This window comes from Misgurnus anguillicaudatus, chromosome 4 (genome assembly GCF_027580225.2).
Source record: "Misgurnus anguillicaudatus chromosome 4, ASM2758022v2, whole genome shotgun sequence".
NCBI classification, from domain to species: domain Eukaryota; kingdom Metazoa; phylum Chordata; class Actinopteri; order Cypriniformes; family Cobitidae; genus Misgurnus; species Misgurnus anguillicaudatus.
Window position 1 is genome coordinate 8,259,573 of NC_073340.2, and position 24,879 is coordinate 8,284,451.

At 36.8% G+C, this 24,879-nt stretch overlaps 2 protein-coding genes across 2 annotated transcripts; both read left to right on the top strand.

Annotated features, from left to right (window-relative positions):
• Nucleotides 1-1,568: 1,568 nt before the first annotated feature.
• On the top strand, nt 1,569-16,756 carry LOC129420557 (sulfotransferase 2B1). The gene is made up of 6 exons (XM_055175508.2): nt 1,569-2,067; nt 14,439-14,650; nt 14,828-14,954; nt 15,348-15,436; nt 15,553-15,733; nt 15,825-16,756. Exons 1-6 carry the CDS (start codon nt 1,929-1,931, stop codon nt 15,932-15,934), a joined length of 858 nt encoding a protein of 285 aa, XP_055031483.1. The 5' UTR covers nt 1,569-1,928; the 3' UTR covers nt 15,935-16,756.
• A 2,254-nt stretch (nt 16,757-19,010) lies between these two features.
• On the top strand, nt 19,011-23,082 carry LOC129420556 (sulfotransferase 2B1). The gene is made up of 6 exons (XM_055175507.2): nt 19,011-19,369; nt 19,532-19,743; nt 20,726-20,852; nt 21,046-21,134; nt 21,236-21,416; nt 21,503-23,082. Exons 1-6 carry the CDS (start codon nt 19,231-19,233, stop codon nt 21,610-21,612), a joined length of 858 nt encoding a protein of 285 aa, XP_055031482.2. The 5' UTR covers nt 19,011-19,230; the 3' UTR covers nt 21,613-23,082.
• Nucleotides 23,083-24,879: the final 1,797 nt, after the last annotated feature.

The following is a 24,879-nucleotide window of genomic DNA, read 5'->3' on the forward strand; positions in this document are numbered from 1 at the left end:
TAAAAGTACATCAATTATTCTGGTCCCACTTTAGGGTCCAATCATCTCTATTAACTAACTATTAACTACTTTTGCCTCAATATACTCCAAATACTGCTTATTAATACTAAAGAAGTTGTTAATTTTAAGTATTGGTAGAAATGGGGAGGGTTTAGGACGTAGAATAAGGTTTTGCAGAATCAGATATGTGCTAAGCATTAATAAACAGCCAGCATCTCATTAATATTAATGCTAATAATCAACCAGTTAATAGTGAGAATTTTAAACTTAAACCATGTTAAATCCACCTTTGTATTACAGTTAACATAATAGTGAGTCCATACACAGTATTTAGTTACATCAGAAGTAACTGTAATTAGATTACAAGAAAAATAAGAGTAATCCCTTACTTTACTTTTTCAAGGGAAAAGTAATTTAATTACAGTAACTAATTACTTAGTAACTAGTTACACCCAACACTGGTTGTTACTGACAGTTTTACATCATCTTGCTGTTAATGTTTCTTCAGTCATTTTGTCATTTCTACAGCTTGAATAACTGTAGTGAATCCACCCTTACGGAGTAAAATGTAAAAACTCTTTGCCTTCTTTTGGAGACTTTGACATCCTGGGTACTACCAATAATTTTGTGACCTTATTTAGCAAAAATTATCTGGTTCAGTCACCATCAGATTGTTTCTGGATCCCTTTGTAAATTTGTCCCTATAATTTGAGGATAAGGAACAAACTATATGCAATAATATCATTAAGTGTGAGAAACAGGCCATCATAACTATAATTTACACTGCCGCTCAAAGGTTCACGTTCAGATTTTTTTACATGTCTCAATATTGTAAACTGTCATTTATTCCTGTGGTTAATGTTTCAGCATCATCAGTCTTCAGTGTCACATGATCCTTCAAAGATCATTTTATATGCTGATTTGCTGCTCAATAAACTTTTTCGATTATTAACACTGTTGAAACAGTTGTGTTAATAAATATTTTAGTGTTATTTAAGTTGTTTTATGTCATGATTCATTATTAATAGACACTAACTTTGAATAGCAGCTTGCACCACTGTTTGTCAGAGGGAGAGATTTCTGTTTCAAATAACGCTGTTCAATGTAAATGTTTATTTATCTAAAAATCCCCACTAAACTATGAAGCAACACAGCTGTTTTTCCGCAGAAGTAAATCGGCATATTTGAAGGATCACGTCACGTGACAGTGGAGATTACACCCTCAACGGGCTTGCCCTCAGCACATTCCTCACCGCATACTTTTACATTACGTATTTTGCTTACATGCAGGGATGCGCAAACTGGTCACTCATGACATCAATGTACCGCGAGAGCAAATCGAAAGTATACAGAGCAGTATATTCTCGAACCGTTCTCGCGGAGTTCTGATGTCATACGGCACATGCAGTCGACACTTATATTTTTGCAGTGTATGCATCAATCTAGCCACTTATCGATAAAGCGGTTAGGATTAATGTTAGCTAATATTAACGGGTTTTTTTACAAACCCAAGACTTTCAACATAAATATAAAGTTTTAATAAAAAAAACCGCTTTTTTTACCAAACGAATTTCGTGTGCTTTTGGAGGGGCGTGAAAAGTCCTGGAATTTAATAGGGGCGTTTCTTGTAGTCGTCCAGGACGCAAACAGACCCTCACCCTGGCTTCTCCATACCCTTCGTGTTGGAGGACTGAATGGTGCTTCAGGTTACGCGTCGTTTTATTTGGGCAAACTGTCGACCACGCGGTTTACACTACCAAAGCATTTTTATTTGCACCTCTAAAAGTTGAGGAGGATTAAGGCGCCTTACTCGATCACTATCAGATGTGATAAACCGAGATCTTCATACATCTTGTTCACGGTTTTACATTACAGATTTTACATTTTTACGTTTCAGATCTGTTCTAAGTGTTTGTGTAGTTTAGAAAATGACAGAGGCAGAATTGTACTCTGTATATAAAGGGGTGTTCGTCCCAACTCATTTGCACCCTCCTGAATGTCTAAAATACTACGAGGACTTTACTTTCCGCCCGGATGACATCCTTATCGTTACCTATCCTAAATCAGGTAAGTTTCTACATCTAAACATGTTTATATAAAATACGCTATATAAATAAAACACATTTTTAACATCGATTGTGAGCCTGCCTCAGCCAACATTTCAATATGGGTTTGCCCCACCTGGGTTCCCTGCTGGAAAAACCAGTTTGACCAGCTCATGCTGTGTTTTGGAACATAACATCATAAAAAACATACATCATAAAAAAATGAAGCATGGACATGCATTCAAGAGAAATTTATTTATTTATAAATTAACATATATTAATTATTTGATGTATAAGGTAATGAAATCTATATATATAGCTAAATTATATATTTATACACAACTAACATTGTAATGTTAGTATTAATATTGTCTATATCTTTTTTCTTTTGAAAGTGAATCTTGGGTGTTACACATATATATATATATATGTATGTATGTATGTATGTATGTATGTATGTATGTATGTATGTATGTGTGACACATAAGATGCATTTTTGGAAGAAAGGGAGATGTGGACAGTATTAATACTAACATTAAAATGTCTACTTGCCCCATACACTGTAAAACCCGATAAGTTAACTCAACTTAAACCGTTTGAGGAAACCGATTGCCTTAAATGGTTTGAGTTGATTTAACTCAAATGAATTAAGTTACATAAGATCAGAAAAACATTAGTATAAACAATAATGACAGAAAAGGGTGAAATTATTACAGTTTATTAAACAATCATTTATTTTACAAACATTTTTAGACATTAAACAAAAATGAGCTGTTCAGTCCAAATTCACATTAAAACTAATATTAGATTTACACAGTCCTTATGAAATATATCAAGTATTCCTTTACGACTTTAATAGACTGTCCAAACAGGAATATCTTTAAACAAAATCAGTGTACTGTCCCTTAATCCAAACAACATTTAAACATTAAGACATACACTTTTTCCATGTATTTTCCAAATTAACGTTACACATGGTCACATTTGTCTACGCCAAGCAGTGAGAAAACTCAAATATTATATTTTCACTGACAAAACTGTGGTGTACTTACAGCATGATGAGTAAATAAATAGGTCCACTTGTAGTAACATTTCTTTAGTTTTTGTTGTGTTAATGACGGTTGGTAGATGAAAGTCAGTCAGCCTCCTCAATGGTAAAGACGCGTTCGTACTTACCTGTGAGAAAACACACAAATATGAATTAATTTTTCACTTACATAACTGTGGTGCAATCACAACAAAATAAATGAATGAATAAACGTGGTAATGTTAGCTTTAAAAGGTCTTGAATGATTGTTTGGTTGAGAACAGACAGTTAAAGTCGCCATGAAACAGAAGTAGCGATTGCCTTATTTTCCCCGTGGTGACGTATATCCGAATGAAACAGCTGTTGAGATGAAATAAGGCAGGGCTGGATTTGAATTTGTCCATCGATATCTGATTGGATCGTTTGAAGTTGGGTCGTGTTGCTAATTGCTAATCGCTGCGATCATCTCCCGGACCCCGCCCACCTGCCATACTTTTGACCGGAAGTGAAGGGAGATCGTTTTGAGGAGGGGAGGAGATTTACATTTTTGATTAAAGATTATGAGCACACACAAATTTTTAAGAAATAATGAAGCTCACAGATAAGTCATTTGTTAATAATACCACAATATTAAAAATATATATATAGTTTTTCATTTCAATTTCATTGCGACTTTAACGTTAGTCCTTACTGAGAGAGAAACACACAAATATGAATTAAATTTTCACTTACATAACTGTGGTGTACTTTCAACAAATAAATGAATGAATAAACATGGTAACATGATTTTAAAGTTTAAAGATGCTTTAAAAAAGTTGAAAGAGTTTACATGTTAGCTGTCTGTGTCCTGGCTGCTGTTGCTCTGTGAAACTCTGTGAGAGATGTGGGGGAGGGGCGCTTGTCAAAATTAAAGACATTATTTACTTTAGGTGTGTGAGAGAGGGAGAATGTGTGATTCTGGTATTCAGTTTAAGGGGCTGTCCACACGGAGACGCGTATCACCGTATACGTATAAATTTGTTATCGTATTGGCGTTTCATCCACACGGATCCGGAGTTTTGGGAGACTGAATCCGCTATTTTTTGAAACCGGGTCCTAAAGTGGATAAATCTGTAACCGACACCCTTGCGGTTTCGTCTGTACAGCCAATCCGTATATTTTGTCAAGCGAAAACGTCATCACGTAACGTGTCGGAAGCGTCACACGTAACAGCAACAACAATAACGGCGGACTACGTGATTGTGTTCGTGCTACAGAAGCTACTAAAGCCTACTAGCTTTATTACAGCAAAATCTATTGCTTCTATGCAATTGTGGTGACTAACAAGCGATAATGGACAACACCTTACGCTGGTTATGCGCATGCTCAAAGTCTTCTTCTCCGTGTATAGTGTATATCTGTGGCAGAATTACAGCGCCCCATACTGGTCCGGCATATATACTACACCGCTTTCAGTCGGTTTCAGTGGTTTCGTGTTTACGGATTATTTTTTTAGAGCAAGGAAAAAAAATGATCGGATAGGGAATGCACCGGCTTCGTGTGGACAGTTTTCATTAAGTGAAATTAACTTTAAAAAAACAATAAGTTGAATAAACTCATTTCATTTAGTGACTGTTACGTTGCTAAATGGTCATGGTTAACTTGGTTAACTGCTGCTGAGTGCGGTTGTTTCCACCTGTTCTTTATTTCCTGTACAGATCACATGGAGCCCGTCGGCTGTGATTGTGGGCGGGGCAACTGCTTTAAAGACGCCAGTTTGGAGACCGTAGTCTCTCTCTCATTATTTACTTTAACTGTCATCGAATCTCTGTGTCTTTTATATGTTATGTTGGTCCATACTTTATTTGATGGGCACGTAACATATAAATGGGGGCTCGTTTAGCCGGGTTTTGAACAAGCTATATTTGTCAATATTTTTTTTGGCATTTTTGAAGTCCGATTTTCATTTAGTGAAAATCTTTTTCGGTGGTGGTCGCACTGCGCGCTGTGAGTGCGCATTAGTTTGTTGTGAGCGCCTTTTGTTAATTATGCCATGGATTTTCGGTGATAGTCTTTAGTGTATTTAATTTTTTTTTCTCGTTTAGGGTGGATTTATTTGGTATTTTTCGCAATGTTTAATTTAGAGGCCTTTATTCTCGCTCCTTCACAGGAGATTTTCTTAACTGCTACGCATGATGATCTTGTTAGAATTGCTGGCCACTATAAACTTGAGGTGAGTGGTAACCTTTCCAAGACTGAACTTCAGGATAGGCTTCTGGAAGCTTTAAGAGAACTTGTAGTATTTTTGAAAGTGTCTTCGGATGCAGCTACATTACCTGATGGTAAGCGTTTCCCTACTGAACTTCCACCTTCACCTAGTAAAGCAACGCTAGAATTGAAACGTTTACAGTTAAGAGAGAAGGAAATTGAATGGGAACGTGAAAAAACTAGATTAGAGGCTGATAGACAGACAGTACGAGAACGGGAGAAGAGGGAACATGAATTTAGATTGAAAGATCTTGAGTTTGCGCAAGCATTACGCATCAAAGAGCTCGAGCTGAAGGCTCGGGAGGCTGGTGTTTCAGTTAGGCAAGATCAATTTGACATAACTCGTAACATTCGCCTTGTTCCACCTTTTAATGAGAGCGAAGTTGATAAGTTTTTTGCACATTTCGAGCGCGTAGCAACAACATTTAAGTGGCCCAAAGAAATTTGGACGATGACGTTACAGTGTGTTTTTACTGGGAAAGTGCAGGAAGCTTATTCCTCGTTAACTCTGGAAGATGCAGCAGATTACGAGAAAGTTAAACATGCTGTTTTACGCATTTATGCTCTTGTACCGGAGGCGTATCGACAGAAATTTCGCAATTATCATAAACCTGAAGCTCTTACACATGTCGAGTATGTTAGAGAAAAAGAAATGCTATTGATCGCTGGCTTAGTTCGCAAGAAGTGACAACCTTTCAGTCTCTTCGTGATTTGATTATTCTTGAAGATTTTAAAAACGGTCTTCCTCAAATAGTTGCTACCCATGTGAGTGAGCATCAGAATCTGACCCCGGCCCGTGCGGCTGTGCTTGCGGATGAGTATGTACTCACACATAAGCGTGTTCCTTCTAATTCAAAAAGTTCACAAAACGTCTCTAGTCATCCAAATGTGCCCAAAGTTTTTAGAGAAACTGTGCCGGTTTCTGGCCGCCCTTCGGACTGGCGTCCGCCGGGGTCTATTGTTATAGCTCCGACCTGCGCATACTGTAAGAAACGTGGTCATGTTCTGGCAGAGTGTTATTCTCTAAAACGTAAAAATAAGGTAGCGAGTCCACCAGCTTCTGGTAGATCAGAGGTGGGGTTGTGCGTTTCGAACCTGCCTGTGAGTAGGGACGATACTGCTACTGATCACCACAGTTTTGCGCCTTTTATAATGGATGGCTTTGTTTCTTTGCCCGGTGAACGCTCAAAAATTCCTGTAAAAATTCTGCGTGATACTGGCGCTTCACAGAGCTTTATCGTACAAGATGTGTTGCCTTTTTGTGAGAAGACTTTTACTGGGGATAGTATTCTTGTACGTGGATTTGAAATGGGTTATGTTACTGTCCCCCTGCATGAGATTTCTCTTGAGTCTGATTTAGTCACTGGCAAAGTTACCGTGGGAGTACGCCCTTCCCTGCCTGTTGAAAATGTAGCTGTGCTGCTTGGTAACGATGTGTGTGGTGGAAAAGTTTTACCTTGCCCACTAGTGTCTCATGCATCTCCAAAATTATGTATCGATGACCTGTCAATTAAATTCCCTGAGGTTTTTTCGTGTAGTGTGGTTACTCGTGCCATGGCGAAAAACGAAAAAAAAAAACGAAATTGAGGAACAACTTGATCTTAGTGATACCTTTATTGCTCGACCTTCACTCGCTAGCGATAGTGATTTATCTTTCAATTCCGCTTCACCGTCGTTTTCTTTTGTTCCTAATTTATCTATGAGTCGAGAGCAGCTTATTCAGGAACAGAAAATCGACCCGTCTCTGTCTTCTCTTTTGTCAGAAGCTATATCTGAAGAAGACATTGAGTATTCGCCGCACGGCTATTTTTTACGAGATGGTGTCTTGATGCGCAAGTGGAGACCTCTTACGGCCTCAGCGCAAGATGAGTGGAGAGTTCTTTTTCAAATTGTTGTCCCAATTTCTTTTCGTGATAAAGTTTTGAGTATAGCTCATGACCATCACTTTGCAGGTCATCTCGGCGTAAATAAGACTACTGACAGAGTTTTACGCCATTTTTTTTGGCCAGGTATTAAAAGGGATGTTGTGAAATACTGCCGAACATGTCATCTATGTCAGGTAACTGGTAAACCGAACCAGGTGATTCCGCCGGCGCCTCTACAGCCGATTCCGGTTACATCTGAGCCGTTTGAACATGTTATACTAGACTGTGTTGGCCCATTGCCCCGAACAAAGTCTGGGAATCAGTGGTTACTCACCATAATGTGTAGCTTGACTCGATTTCCAGAGGCAATACCGCTCCGTAAAATCACAACTCCTGTCATCATTAAAGCCCTGATGGGTTTTTTTTCTGTTTTTGGCCTTCCGAAAACCATTCAGACTGACCGCGGTACTAATTTCACATCCCGTGCGTTTGCGCAAGCTATGTGTCAGCTCGCTGTCCATCATGTTACCTCTAGCCCGTATCACCCACAGTCACAAGGTGCCCTTGAAAGGTTCCATCAAACTTTGAAAAGTATACTCAAGTGTTTTTGCCTCGAGTTCCAGCGTGATTGGGATGATGGTGTACCGCTTGCTCTTTTTGCTGTACGTGAGGTGGTGCAGGAGAGTTTGGGTTTTAGCCCCGCAGAGCTGGTTTTCGGACATACGGTTCGTGGACCTTTAACTTCTTCCACACTGAAGCTATTTTGGGGATTTTCGCCTGGATTTGGCCTACCCAATTTCAAAAGCTTCCCATACCCACATGCAGAGGTTTACATACAAATGTTTGGTATCATTTTACAGGAAACCCTTTTAAATTACATAAAACACTGTTGAAAGTGCTAAACATGGTTGTATGTGATGTCAGTCCTCTAATAAACACAAAAATAAATAGGCGCTTTTTGATGTTTTTTTTCTAAAGTTTTTATTTAAAAGTGTATAACTCTGGCCCTGAGTGCCTCAGCTCCCTGCAGACAGTTTTGTTTGATTCCAGCAATTGCCAGCTTACAGAGGAAAAAAGATTTTTTTCTCTATCATAATCTATGCAAAAGTTATTTTACTCCAACTGATGGGAGGAATAATACCCTTTTTGTATACAATTTCTGCCTAAAAACATTTGAAGTGCTCCCATAACCACATACAGTGGAATAAATGCAATATCTTTATATCATTTTGCAGAAAACCCTTTGAAGTTACATAAAAAGCTGCTGTTTGTGACAAATATTGTTATTTATGTGGTTTTTCATATGATGAAACACCAAATTTTCTTTTTATATGTTGTAAATACTGCCTCTGATAGTGTATAACTCTGGTTCTGGGTGCTCTAGCAGACTGCAGACAGTTCTGGTTGTTACCAGCAGCAGACAGTAAACACCCAAAAAAAGAATGATCTCTTTAGCATGTCGCATTCAAAAGTTATTTTCATTTTACTGAAGTGTCCGAAAATACATTTTTCATATAAATATTAATTTTTTGTTTTGGACATATAATAAATAACAAGGGATTATTCATGCACACAACCAAAGAAAATGCTGTGAATGGACTCATTTTTTAGAGTAGGACCTAAGAGAAAAGATGGTGTATCATTTGTGGCTATATGTGCTATCTGAGGCAGTCCACACTCAATTATCCCATATGTTTACAAAAGACGATTTTTTACCTTATTATTCATTCAACTATTGTTGGATATGTGTTGATAATAGAACAAAAACAATGCTGTAGCCTTATTCCTGAGAATGAGAGCTTTCATTTGATATAAGACTTGCCCATGTTTGTCATACTTGAAAAATATGAAATATGTGAATATTAAATCATATAAAAAATTATGGGGGGGGGGTGATAGTGTAAATTAAGTGTAAATAACTTTCTTACAGTAAAAGATTTCTCAAAGTGATGCATATCTGGAGAAAGTAGAGAGTCTAAGCTTTCAAACAGTATCTCATATGTGTTACTGGGGTCCATGATGGACCATTAAAGATTAAAAGAATATTTTATTTGAGTCAAAATACGAAATTTTGTACCAGGGACTGGGTCCTCAGGGTTTAAGAGGTTAAAGCTGCTGAAAGAGTCGTGGCTCGCCGAGCCTAAAGAGTTTTCCAGTTTGACTGATTACGTGTCCAAAATGCGTAACAGGCTCAACCGTGCATGTCAGTTGGCTAGGGACAATTTGGGTCTTTGTCAGAAGAGAATGAAACAGAGGTTTGATCAGAAGGCTGTTTCCCGAAGTTTCAGTCCTGGTGATCAAGTTCTTGTGCTGATTCCGGGGATGGGTTCCGCTTTACATGCTCGTTATAGCGGACCTTATCGCGTTGCTCGCAAAATGAATGATTTGAATTATGTCATCTTTACTCCGGACCGAAGGAGAAAAACTACACTGTGTCACATTAACCGGTTAAAACCACTGATCTATATAAATGACTGGATTGCGCATAGAACGCTTAACGTAACAGCGTGAGGTGAAGCCAGCGCAGAGTTCGAGCCGCCATCTTGGTATACCCAACCGGCAGACAGCGTCATTGACTTCCATTCAAAATCATGTTTTAAATTCACCTGCTTTACAGCGTATCAGTCACGCAAGATTATTTTTAGGATATTTGTACGTAAATTAACTGTTAATTCTGGTGTTATTTTCAATGTTTATGCTTTAATCGGGCAGGAAAATGGATTTATAAAAAACCGTTAAGGTGAGTGTGTCTGCTGTGTTCTGTTAATGACACGGGTATAAATAAAGTTTTTTTTTACATTCAGCTACACGGTCGGCGTTATTTCTCTAAATAAGTTTAGGTAACTTGTAAGTTTAGATAACATAAAACCAACAAATTATTGCATGCACATACGGTACAAAGTATGATTATTTATTTAGATTTCAGAATGAGCACGTTTGTCATTAATACTAAATATGTTGCGGTCTGTCTGCTGATCTGTTACTGTAATGAAGATGAATGTATATAACTGATTAAAAACTAAAATGTACAACTTTCAGTAAATAACTATGTACATGCTTAGGACGTTTGTGTTGTAATAATGTGCAGGGTAACTTCAGATATAAAAACGAAGACTAGTAAAGTGATGTTTTATCATTAAAATCTGATCGCGTCCATTGATTTAATAGAACGTTTGGGTATACCAACATGGCGGCGCGGTGGCTTCACAGTTGTGACGTCATGCGCAATCCAGTCATTTATATAGATCAGTGGTTAAAACTGTACTGTGATCGAGGAGAAGATTTAATCTCGGAACTCACCCCGCCTAGCACTTCCACTGTTTGTGAAGATGCTCGCGCAACTAAACTGGCGCTGTCCAAGTCGTGTGGTGCTGAAGTTGTTTCTTCACTAGCGGTTGTGGGACAAGGAGAAAATGTGTCTCCGTTAGTACAACACGGTACTGTGGCGAGTTCTTTTCTTGAAGATGAGGGTCGTACTCCATCGATGGAGGTTATTGAAGGGAGAATGAAGAATTCTGAAGTTCTTAATGATTTAGATTTATTTTTGTCTAATTTATCAACATCAGAACGCAGTGATTTAATCTCCTTGATTAAACAAAATGAGAGTTTGTTTCCTGATGTGCCTCGTCGAACAACGGCAATTGAACATGACATTGATGTGGGGGTTACATGTCCAGTTAAACAGCATCCTTACCGTACAAATCCACACAAAAGGTTGTTGTTTCAAAGTGAGGTAAAATTCATGCTGGAAAATGGCATTGCAGAAGCTAGTTATAGCCCATGGAGTTCGCCTTGTTTGCTTGTTCCAAAGAGTGATGGTTCTATGCGTTTTTGTACGGATTTTAGGAGGGTGAATGCCGTTACAAAACCTGATAATTATCCATTACCGCGTATTGACAACTGTGTTGATCGTTTGGGCTCAGCGGTATTTGTCAGTAAAATCGATTTATTGAAGGGTTACTGGCAAGTTCCGCTGACACTTCGTGCTAAAGAGATCTCGGCTTTTGTGACACCCGATCACTTCCTGCAGTACACCGTCATGGCCTTCGGGCTTCGAAACGCTCCCGCCACCTTTCAAAGGCTTATCAATGGCGTTCTTGAGGGTGTGCCTAATTGCGAGGCCTATTTAGATAACCTAGTCATTTATAGTGCTACTTGGCCTTCGCATATGGCCCATCTTTCTACCGTGTTTCGTAAGCTATCAGAAGCTAATTTAACTATCAATTTAGCTAAATGTGAGTTTGGCCAAGCCACCGTGGTGTATTTGGGTAAAGTGGTTGGCCGTGGGCAGGTGCGTCCTGTCCAGTCAAAAGTTGAGGCGATTTTGAATTACCCTCCTCCAACCACTCGTCGCGAACTTCGCCGTTTTTTGGGCATGGTAGGTTACTACCGGTCATTCTGTAAAAAAATTTCTGCTTTTGCCTCACCCCTCACTGATTTGCTTAGTTCAAAAGTGACCTACGATTGGACTTCACGGAGCCAAGCGGCTTTCGAGTCTGTTAAAGCATTGCTGACTACTGCCCCTGTGCTGGCTGCTCCTGATTTTTCTCTGCCCTTTTCTCTCGCCGTTGATGCGAGCGATCTGGGAGCGGGGGCTGTTCTCTTGCAGAATGACAAGGAGGGTTTGGAACATCCTGTTTGTTTTTTTTCGCGCAAGTTTAACCGACATCAGCGTGCTTATTCAACTATAGAAAAAGAAGCCCTTGCTCTTGTGCTTGCCATTCAGCACTTTGAGGTATATGTCGGAGGTGCCGTATGTCCGGTTGTGGTATATACTGACCACAACCCATTGGTTTTTCTCGATCGCATGCGAAATTCCAATCAGCGCTTAATGCGGTGGAGTTTGATTTTGCAAGGGTACAACTTGCAAATTAAGCACATCCGAGGACGCGACAATGTAGTTGCAGATGCATTGTCCCGTGCTTGATGGAAATATGGTACATAAATTGTGTTTAAGAAAGAAAAAAAAAACTATTGATTGCACTTTAATTTTTTTTTAGTAAAGCAGGGTTTTTTTCCCCCTGTTGAATATAAATGGTTTGTATATTTTATATTGTGATTTAAATCCCAATTTATGTTCTTTAAGGGTGGGGGTGTTACGTTGCTAAATGGTTATGGTTAAACTTGGTTAACTGCTGCTGAGTGCGGTTGTTTCCACCTGTTCTTTATTTCCTGTACAGATCACATGGAGCCCGTCGGCTGTGATTGTGGGCGGGGCAACTGCTTTAAAGACGCCAGTTTGGAGACCGTAGTCTCTCTCTCATTTCCCATCCGCTCCTGGTGGCAGACGGAGCCCTCTAGCTCTGATGCGGGCTCGACCTGCTGTTTTCCTTTTTGAATTTGTTTAGACCCTAATTTATGGTTGTTTTTTCACAAGCATGTTTCCGATAAGGAATGTATGTTTGTTATCTTTTGTTCATCCTATTTATTTAGAGCTGGTGGTAACTGGTGATGGGTTTTGCACATTTAGTGTAGATTAGTGGAGAGCAGGAGAAAGAGGACCCGGAAGACTCACACAATACTCTGTCTTTTGTTTTAAACGGGAGGCAGGCAAGTTTCATCTGCTTTGAAGAATAGTGTGGCTAAGGGTTTCTCTGTTTCTTTTATTGCTCATTCTTGCCACCATGCTCTGCCTACATCAAGGCATATTATTTAATTAAAATTATTTACTTTAACTGTCATCGAATCTCTGTGTCTTTTATATGTTATGTTGGTCCATACTTTATTTGATGGGCACGTAACAGTGACTTACACTGTTGGGTTTTACAGTGTAGCAGAGCAAACAGAAATAAGTTACAGTAACAGAATTATTAAACTTATTTTTTGTTGCTTTCTTGACTTTTTAAAACTTTTTTCCTTTTGTTGATGTTTTGAATCCGGGATCACATCTTACTTGGTGGAATCACGGCGATCAACATTTTCAGATTGCAGGCATAAGATTAGTGTGCATGTTAGATTTTGGTTTAGGATTGGGTTAGGGGCTTTTAAGAAATACTCCTCAAACTATTATTTTACACTAATTTGAGGGCTTAAAAATGTTTAGGGTTTGAGTTAAGGGTAGCTTGGGGTATCTTTGATTAAAACGTTGATCCAGGATCAACAAAAAATGTTGATCCGGGATCACATCTTACATCTCGGCGACCTATTATATATGGTGGGGACATGGACCAGCTTGGGTGTGCTGGCGGGGACCTGGTCGAGCTGGTGGACCAGCTTGCTGAGTTGGCGGGGACCAGCTAATGTCCAGCTTGGACCAGCTGATGACCAGCTAATGACCAGCTTGGACCAGCTAATGACCAGTTTGGACCAGCTCAAACCAGCTACCAGCACTATTTCCAGCAGGGTTAGCTCACATGAATTTGATATAGAAGCTGAGTGGGGCTAATGTGGGGCCCCAACATAATTTCAGTTCGGTAAATATCAGTTTTCAGCATTAATATTCAACAGTTCATTCATCTGTAACAGCACAAAACATGAAGTAAGTGCAAAATGAAAAATCAAATAAAAAACTGTAACGGTTCGATATATCAAAATACTTTATTATCATTTTATTACACTTTCAACGCTAAAATAATTAACATTATTTAAAAACTGCTAATACAGGTAATGACTAACAATTTAACATAAAGTCAAACTCTTAAAGGATTAGTCCATTTTCTTTAAAAAAAAAATCCAGATAACTTATTCACCACAAAATGTTGATGTGTTTCTTTGTTCAGTCGAGAAGAAATTCAGTTTTTTGAGGAAAACATTCCAGGATTTTTTTCATTATAATGGACACAAAAGTTTTAATACTTGATCGTGTATACTTACTCATTTAACTATAGACGGTTTCAGCAGTAACAACATAAACAAGTGGCTGTCGCGGTCCGCACGTAACTTCCGGTAAACTCCGCTAATAATAAATAACAACAAAGTACTTTAAACGTAGTTTACTTATATAACAAGCACGTGTATCGCGTGCGTCCAATGAAACCGTCTATAGGGAAAACATTGAAATGTTTGGTGGCTTCTAAATTCATCCCTGTTTGGATCCTAAGGAATGAATGGGGCTAGCTTAATGCTAACACACTCATGACGCCCTGTACAAAGATTAAGTGCACGCATTAATAAAAGGTAGTTATGTATTAATTCGTCCAAGTTGAGGTAAGAACATAGTCAAATATTGTAAAACTGTTATGTTTTCCTTTAAGGGACAGAAAGATTGTTTAATAAAAATAATGCACTATTATCTTGTCATCACTTTTGTCACAGGTACAACATGGATGCAGGAGATCGTGCCTCTAATAGTGAATGAGGGAGATTTTACTCCTGTACTAACTGTCCCAAACTGGGACAGAGTCCCATGGCTGGAGGAACATCGGGCGATAATTCTTAATCTAGAGGAACGACCCTCACCCCGCATCTTTGCAACTCACTTTCATCACCAGATGATGAACGAGTCTTTCTTCAAAATAAAGCCAAGGGTAAATGTTCAGAAATGTTAATTTGGATAAAGAAACTTAAATTTGCTAAATGATTCATTTAAAAAGTTGTGAACACTTAACAACACAATGCTAAATATTTAGGATTTATTAAATGACATGCCAGCTGTTTAAAAAAGTAACATCAAATGTGTAAATGTTTTCTTTTAATGCCTGCAGGTTCTTTATGTGTTAAGAAACCCGAAAGACGTGTTCACATCTTCATTTCACTACTATGGGATGGCTTCATATCTGGTGAAACCAGGAACACAAGATGAGTTCATGGAGAAATTCCTTGATGGAAAAAGTATGAAGCAATGTCTCACATATGTGCCATTATGTGTAGTATGAGTTAAACACTACTATGATTATAGATAAATGTACTATGGTATGTTTTATTTGCCTGCCAAAGCACATGTTTCCTCAGATTTGGAGCTTGATGAGAGGGTTATTGTTCGACTTTAGTATTACATTATTATCAAATTCAGTCTATTATCAAATATTTAATCGAAGTAAATACTAGCATTCAGTTGAAATATATACTTTTTTTAACATTACTTTGCAATGTTGTAAAATAAATACTCAAAGCGTGTCAATCTCCATTATTCTTTATTCCTTTATTTATCTGCTTGCTGTATTAACATTATTAAGTATTGTTCTTGATTTAATAATGTTATAACACCAAACACTTTTTCCACAGTCATGTTTGGCTCTTGGTTCGATCATGTGAAAGGATGGCTGAATGCTGAGGAACCCATACTGCATCTATTTTATGAAGAGATGATAGCTGTAAGTAGTCCAGGAATCAAACTACAGTGATGTGCACATTGCATTTTGGATCTTGTGCTACAGCAGAAAGTTTAATTTGTCATGTTTTATTATATGAGCCAATTAATCTTTAACAGGATTTGAAAGGATCTGTAGAAAAAATCGCAAAGTTTCTTGGAAAATCATTGAGCCAAGACATCATCGAGAAAATAGCTGACCACTGTGTCTTCAAGAACATGAAGCAAAACAAGATGTCCAACTATTCTCTGGTTCCTGAAGAGTTCATGGACCAAAAGAAATCTGAATTTTTGAGAAAAGGTAAATTGTGAGGATTGTTTTGCTGGAAACTCATTTGGCCGCATCCAGTATTGATAAAGTGATTGTTGTCTTGTGTTTTTGTTTCTGTCAGGAATTGCTGGTGACTGGAAAAATCATTTCACTGAGGCTCAAGAGCAGCGGTTTAATGCTGTGTACAAAGACAAAATGAAAGATGTGAAATTCAAATTTATGTGGGACTGAACTAAATTCATTCAGTCACTCTTACTTTAAAACTTAATAGCCAGATGATTATTGACATCTATTACAGTGGTGATATACTTTTAAAGGTCACGTTTTTCAAACTTTAGTGTGTAATGTTGCTATAATAGCATAAATAATACCTGCAAAATCATAAAGCTCAAAGTTCACTGCCAGGAGATATATTTTCTTTAACAGAATTCGCCTTTCAAAGCCTACAGCGAACGGCCGGTTTGGGTTTCAGCCCTCTACTTCCCGATTGAATGATGTCAATAAAACAGTTTTGACTAAACTCCGCCCACAGGAATACCTCAGTCGCCAGCTTTGGCTCAAACGGCTCTGCTAAGCTCAGCTGCTATCGAATCACAACACACTAAACAAACTACATAATCAAAACTCGTTACGTATTTCTGAAGGAGGAACTTCATAGAACAAGGAAGACATCAGCCTGTTTTTAGGAAAGTGAAAACAGCGCTATAGAGTTAAGTCAATTCTGTGGAAAAATACAGCGTTTTTTTACACACGAAAAATTAACACATTATATTGCGCACCGTAAACACAATCAAAACCACAGGAAAAATGGGACCTTTAAAAATGTTAACCATTTAGAGTGTCATGTTACATTTAAACCACCAGGGGTGCCTTTGAACTTTTTTATTATATGTGACAACATAAATCTTTTGACAACATGAACTTCATAAAATGTCTGACAGAAACTGTTTGGCATAAGTCACTTTCATATTACTTTTCATTGCAATAGACAGATGTGTTAAAACATTTAATAAATGTGAATGATTATGTTATATAAAGGAAAACTGCACATTTTATTGCATAAATGGGTACATTATTTGTGTAAGGCCTTTTATTACTACTGTCATATACATTAATATAATGTCATATTTTAATATAATTTATACCAAGGGCCTGTTAAATGCTTTATTCTGGTTGAGAAATGTTCAACAGGGTTGATTATTTTTCTGTAAAATGTACACCTAACCTGTCAAATGTGTAAGGAAAAATTGACAACGGGCCATTGAATTATTCGACAGTAATGCACACCCAGGGTGATAATGCATTACTCAGCGGGCGTGCATTATTTTCAAATAATTCAAAGGACCGGAGTCAATTATTCCGCTTATACCACGGTTACCACAAACATTGCTCTGGTGGTTATTTCAGACATTTGACAAGTTACGTCTGCGTTTTTCCAGAACAATAATCAACACCCATGAAACAATCAGAATAAAGCATTGAACAGCCCCATGGTAAAAAAGCAATATTTGTGGTAACCGCGGAATAAGCGTAATAATTGACTTTATTTGAAAATAATGCACCCCCTCTGGGTAACGCATTACCACCTTGGGTGTGCATTATTTTCTTATAATTCAACGTCCCGTGGTCAATTATTCCTTACATAGTCTACAGTGCCCGAAAGAACCTATGGCAACTCTTAGAGAACGTCCAAACTCCGCATAAAAAGGCAGCAGGCATCTTATTGCTGTGAGACTACTGCGCTCTCCACATTTCTTTCAGTTTGTCTGAAAGTATAATAAAAATAATGAAATCACATTTATCTAATTCATCTATTTATTCTTTTTTGGCACAAAGCATATATTGTATATGTCACCACATGCTGTGCTGTTGTGCAGTCAATGTTTTATCAGTAAAAACTCAAAGGTCTCTGAAAAGTACTTACTGTAGGACATTGTAAGGGACTCTTATAATATTTTTAGTGACAGACTGAGCTGAGAGAGACTGACAAATCACATTTTAGACCAAAATTTAGACTGACAACTGCAGTGCATTCTGTATTGTCAGTAATGCAGTCCAACGAGACAATATATAAGTGTTCTTGTCAGTAATGAGATAAAACTGTGGTAGCATTAAATACAACATTTAATTAGTAAGTTTTCAAATAAGGATGTATTTGCTAACAATATTTAATAGTAATGCATTAGCAAACATGATGCAAACTATCAATGAACAATACTTTTACAGCTTTTATTAATCTTAGTTAATTTCAGCATTTACTATTAGTGCATTTGAAGATATTAAAGTTAGATGTTAACATTAGTTAGAGTAACTGTAACCAAAACTAAGCTAATGCTAAATAGCAAATGCATTTACTAATGTTTATTAATACAACCTTTTTGTAAAGTTAACTTCTGTCTGTAGAAAAATCCATAAATTGTAAAGTTTTGTCTCGTTTATCAAAAGGAAGCATTTTTGTCTAAAACTCTGCACATGTTACATTATTTGAGAAGCAAACCGTGATGTGTTAACGACATTATATATACATTATTATACGAGTTTCGAGTTTGCCTATGAGGCAGTTATATCTACATGTATGCCTCTTGCTGACGCATTATGAGAATCTGATATGATTTGCTCTGAAGCTGCTTCGTCCTAAAACATTTTATTTGAAGCTCTTTCATAATTTGACCTTTGGACTGAACCTGCATGCTTGTGTACTACACGTTACGCCCTCAACAAAAACCTCACCACAGCCTGTAGCTTACTTTTTACATTGGGGTTGTTCGACTTCATGCGGCGCCTCAAGAACCGACAGCCGTATGACGTCAAAGTTCCGCGAGAGCTATTTAAAAGCAAACTCCTCCTTATGATTTCGCGAATCGCTCTCGCGGTGCTTTTGCGTCATCCGGCTGTCGATTCTTGCGGCGCCTCATGAAGTCAAACAAACCTATTAAGTGTGTTGCGGGGCTGCGCAAACTGATCAAATCATGACATCAAAGATCCTCGTGTGTAATTAGATAGCATTCGTAGCGGCTTACTGTCGAATGATTCTCGCGGTACTTTGATGTCTTACGACGCAGGAAGTCAAAACACGCATTTCTATGCTGTTGATAACTATCCCCACCTAGCGAAAAGGCTATTAAGGTTCGCTAATGTTAATGAAACGTCTTTCTTACAAACATAGCTTTCATTAACGATAACTTTTGAATAAAAATCGCTGGTATTTTAACCAAACTGACTACTTATTTTTATTTTTTGAGTGGGCGTGGAATGTCTTGTACTGTGTGGGCGTTTCTTGTAGTTGTACAGGATGCTGGCTTTTACCCGCATACCTCAGATCAGTTCATTTACCCATGTTGGTGGACAGTGGTTTAGTTTAGCGTTTCGTTTTACCAACACAATTCAATTTGAAACCCTTAAAGTTGTGGCGAATGTGCAATTATTATCAAGAGGAAGACGCCTCGATCATTATCAGATAACCTGAGATCTATTCACGGTTTTACAGAAGTTTCAGTTCTGTTCTAAGTGTTTGTGTAGTTTAGAAAATGACAGAGGCCGAAATTTACTCTGTATATAAAGGGGTGTACGTCACAGCCCAATTGTACACTCCTGAAAGTCTAAAATATCACGAGGACTTCACTTTCCGCCCGGATGACATCCTTATCGTTACCTATCCTAAATCTGGTAAGTTTTTACAATTGAACATCATGCGTTTTAACAAAACTTTACATGTTAAAGGATAAAAATCATTTATTGGAAAACATGCACTATTATCTTTTTTTCTTTTTGTTATACATGCACTATTATGTAAACTAAACTTTACTAAAGTAATCAGTTTTGTCACAGGTACGACATGGACACAGGAGATCGTGCCTCTTATAATGAGTGAGGGAGATTTTACTCCTGTACTGACTGTCCCAAATTGGGACAGAGTCCCATGGCTGGAGGAACGTCGAGCGATGGCTCTAAATCTAGAGCAAAGACCCTCACCCCGCATTTTTGCAACTCACTTGCATCACCAAATGATGAACGAGTCTTTCTTCAAAATAAAGCCAAGGGTAAATGTTCAGAAATGTTATTTTGATAAAGAAACGTTCATTTGCTAAATGATTAACTTAGTTTAAAAGATTATAATTGTGAACACTCAACAACACAATGTTGAACCCCATTTTATAGGATTTAATAAATGACATGCCAACAGTAACCACTGTTGACAACTTTTTTCAGAGGAAGTTGCTAAAGGCGGAATGATTTGTTGCTAAATGACCATAGGCTTGTTCGACTTCGTGAGGCGCCTCAAGAGTCGACTGCCGGGTGACGTCAAAGTAACGCGAGAGCAATTCGCGAAATCCTACGGAGGAGTTTGCTTTAAAATCACTCTCGCGGAAGTTTGACGTCATTTGGCTGTCGGATCTTGCGGCGCTGCATGAAGTCGAACAAGCCTCATGTTTATGCTAAATGACGCTGTGACGCACTGCGGGATGACGTAATTTCGTAATATCAACGCAAAACAGCATCTTTATGTAAATACGCACAAAATAGACTGACATGCAATCTCAGCAAAAACATTATTTAAAATAGGCTATGTTAATTTAGATTTGTTTGAAAAAATACATAAATATATGGTAGGCTATTAGTAAAAGTAATAAAAACACAAAACCTTTTTGAACAGATAATTTTATTTTTAAATATAGCGCTTACTGAACAGCTACACTCTTCATAAATCACAATTTATGTAGTCTATTTTCTTTTTAACTTGTGAAATTAACAATTAACAATAATTAAAGCACTGTATTGGTGGTTAATTTACCTAAATAAACAACAATTATACACGCTGTTTAGATTTGAGTCACTTTTCAAAAGTTGGTAAAAGTAGCCAAATAAATAAAAAATAAAAAATGCTAAATTTGATGCTAGGTGCTTTTGGGAAAAAAGTTGCTAGGGAAAAGTTGCTAAATCTAGCAACAAAATTGCTAAGTTGGCAATACTGTCAGTAAATTTAATGTGTAATGGATTCTTATTGTATACATTGAACCGCAGGTTATTTATGTCTTGAGGAACCCGAAAGATGTGTTCATATCTGCTTTCCACTACTATGGTATAGCAGCGTTCATGGCGAATCCAGGAACACAAGATGAGTTCATGGAGAAATTCCTTGATGGGAAAGGTATGGATTATTTTATCTTCAAAATTAAAGGTGTAAATGTTTGAATATCCCATAGAACAGCTTATTGTGTCACCTGCAGTGACAATAAGTATAGCAATCTCCATTATTTTTTATTTATTTTATTAATCTGTATTTACAACATCAAGTATTGTTCTTGATTTAATAATGTTATCACACCAAACACTTTTTCCAGTTTTTTTTGGCTCTTGGTTCGATCATGTGAAAGGATGGCTGAATGCTGAGGAACCCATACTGCATGTATTTTATGAAGAGATGATAGCTGTAAGTATACCAGGAATCAAACTAAAATTTTTGCCCTTTTGCTACATTATAAAGTTTTTTTTTCATGTTTTATTATATGAGCTAATTACAATCTTTAACAGGATTTGAAAGGATCTGTAGAAAAAATCGCAACATATCTTGGAAAATCACTTAGCCAAGAAATCATCGAGAAAATAGCTGACCACTGTGTCTTCAAGAACATGAAGCAAAACAAAATGTCCAACTATTCTCTGGTTCCTGAAGAGTTCATGGACCAAAAGAAATCAGCATTTTTGAGAAAAGGTAAATTGGGAGGATTGATTTACTGGAAACTCGTTTGGGCGCATCCAGTATTGATAAAGTGATTGTTGTCTTTTGTTTTTTATCAGGAGTTGCTGGTGACTGGAAAAATCATTTCACTGAGGCTCAAGAGCAGCGGTTTAATGCTGTGTACAAAGACAAAATGAAAGATGTGAAATTTAAATTAATGTGGGACTGAACTAAATTCATTCAGTCACTCTTACTTTAAAACTTAATAGCCAGATGATTATTGACATTATTATTGCAACTGTATTAACATTAACTAACACTAATGCTAATTAGCAAATGCATTACAGTTTTTCTCAATTGCTTTGGCACATTTTTCGCAACAGTCTTATTATTCTCTAAACTGTGAGTGCAAATGTCACAACTGTTTGCTGGAACTTCAGAACTTAATTGCATGTCTGCAAAATGAAGTTACACACCCAAAACATTTTATTCATGCTTCAAAACCTAGTTATCTTGTCAGTAATTTGGCCAAGGGCACCAAAATATAAAGTATTTTTGTCATCGTGTGAGCAACACTGGTCAAAATGTTTAGTTGTTTTATCACCATGAAAGTCCACCATAGAAAATAAGGTTTCATAAAAAAATTGTAATAATTGAGAAGAGTCAACAGTACATAGAAAAAAAGCAAATGAACATTTCTATTTATTCCGTTCATTTATTTTTGTATGTGTATTACATTTAAACTGAAATCTTGCTTGTCCAATTGCTGTACATTTCATATTTCCTATGTTACAAAAAAATATTATAGAAAATAACTACAAAATAACCTCAATGAAAAACTAATTATTCTTGTTGGACATCCTGTCGCTCTTGTTGGTCAGGCCAAAGATTTTCATCCACATCACATCTTATGTTTTCCATGCCATGCACCAAGGAAAAAATCTCCAATGAAGCAGACATTACAAACAATATCAATGTCAGATATTTATGGAATGTACATGCATGTTTAGTAGTTTTTGATAAGTGAATGGATCGTTTTGAATGTGATGGCGTACACGATGACAAATGATTGAGAAGTTGTGAAGAGTTTGACAGTTTAAGTGAGAGTTGACTCATCAGTTTTGATCAACAAGCCATATGCAATTAGTTTTTGGGCAAACTGCAGACGATTGTACTTATTGTTTGCACACATGTGCCAAAGCATTTGCAATTTGCTCAAATCAATAAGAAATTCCAATCTGATGTGAACAATAAGCTAATTGTTTAGAGATCTGATCTTATTGTTTTGGAAAATAAAATTTTCATTTGAGAATTGAGCCAAAGCAATTGAGAAAAACTGTAGGTAAGGAATAATTGACAATGGGCCATTGAATTATAAGAAAGTAATGCACAATGTTACATTTTTGAGAAGTAAACTCAGACGCATTTACCCCAACCTGGTGCTATTTGCTATGTTTCGTCTGATAACATTTTATTTGAGGCCCTTTCGTCATTTGAACTTTGGTCTGAACCTGTATGCTTCCAGAGACTTTGGAACTGATTTTAAATGTGTCTAAAGGAAAAATGTACTAATAGTGGTAAAATCTAGCCTGTATTTTAAAGTTTGGAAATGATTACAGTTATATTTTATATAAGAATGTATTATTATTTATTAATTCACATTGAATGATTAAAACATCACATTTGTTTACCCCTTCACTATCAGTTGTTTTGTCATTCAACAATTAATTTCTTCCTCTCTTTTGATAACAGTAAGTGCACTAAGGCTTAATTTAAAAACATATTTTACAGGGTTTTTTTACAGACGCTAGGACACATTTCTCAATACTTGGGTCACTAAAACTCTTCACACAGTTCTCCTAACCAACTTTCAGCTTGGCAAAGCAGTTCATTTCACATTCAAAATGCACTACAACTACCAAAACACTTTATTCAGGTCTCAAATCAACTCATTCTTCCAGAACACTAGCAAAGGTTGACAGCCGACAAACACACTTTGTCACCCACAAAACAATGACCTAAAAAACACTAACAACATGTAGCATTATACAATGTTTTCTCTGTTTATAATTCACTGCAATATATGTTACTGGAATGAATCAGACATGATTCAGATTTTTTTGTAGTTTATTTTTAATTTTTTTTATTCCAAAATACAAGAATTTGTATACACACCATCCACTGATACAGATACAATAGTAATGCTAATCTACTCTGTCTTCTCCATTTGGCCAATTGTTTTTATAGCATTTAATTTTAAGATTTAAAATATATTTCATTAAAATATTATTGTTGAAATGTAGCAAATTGCTGTCTTATTCAGTTTTGTATTATGTTATTGTTTTGAACATAAGTTTAACAGTTTTGAAAACAGTATGTAAGCATGTGCAAATTGGCCTCTATGTACAAAGAGTTGGGGCAGTTGTTGTGTCTGAGTGAGAAAAGAATTCATGAAATTTGACAGATGTAGTCATTGAATGCATTTTGTGCCAAAGCAATGATAATTCATCCTTAGTTTAGCCCACGTAGACTTCTGTTGTGATCACTGTGTGAAGAGTTTGCAAAAGTGACCTAAGTATTGAGAAATGTGTCCTATAGCGTCTGTAAAAAACTGTAAACATCTCAGTGCCATTGTTTTGTCTCAAAATGCACACCATTGTTTAACTATAACCAAGGCTGAGTCCTGGATTAATCTAAACCCTGTCCAAATAACTTGAACATTAACTTTTTGTTTTATGATTTCGTCCTGGCATTTGTATTCGTCTTGACCTTGACTTTTGTTCTTATATACACCACTCTCTCACGGGGTGGATGAGTTCATAGATCAAGGATGGGTTAAACTAACCTTTGCTAAGGCTTACTTTAAAAACATTATTGTATAATTAAACTAATTATTTAAAGATAATGACAGAAATAATACGTTATAACATCACATTTAGTTCCATTTACAAACAAATCTGATCACTTTCTAAACACATTTAATTTAAAAGCCTGCTTTTTAATCTCTTTAGTTCAATTCAGTCTGTTTAGTTCTTCAGTAATTATTTTTAAATTTACACACTGTTAGAAAAAATGGTATAAATATTTACCCCAGCTGTCACTGGGGAGTACCCTTTTAAATAGGCCTAATATTTACCATTAGGTAATACAGATATCTATATTTTCGGTACCAATATGCACCTTTATACTAATATGTAACTAATAAGGTGCCAATGTGTACTTTTTGAAAGGGTACAGCCCCAGTAACAGCTGTGGTACATATTTTGACCTTTTATTTTCACAGAAACAAAAGTGTGCACTAGTGTTTATGGGGTTAAATACAATATTATGCTTTGGAATATAGTGAATACACATTTTTACAAAATAAACATACTCTAAAATATATACATGAGTAAGGTTTTATAAAGTAGCAAAGTAAAATGGTTTCTTGTTCACGGTGTTACATGAACAATCCAATTGTTTGAAGTGTTTATTTTTCGTATAGTTTATAAATAAT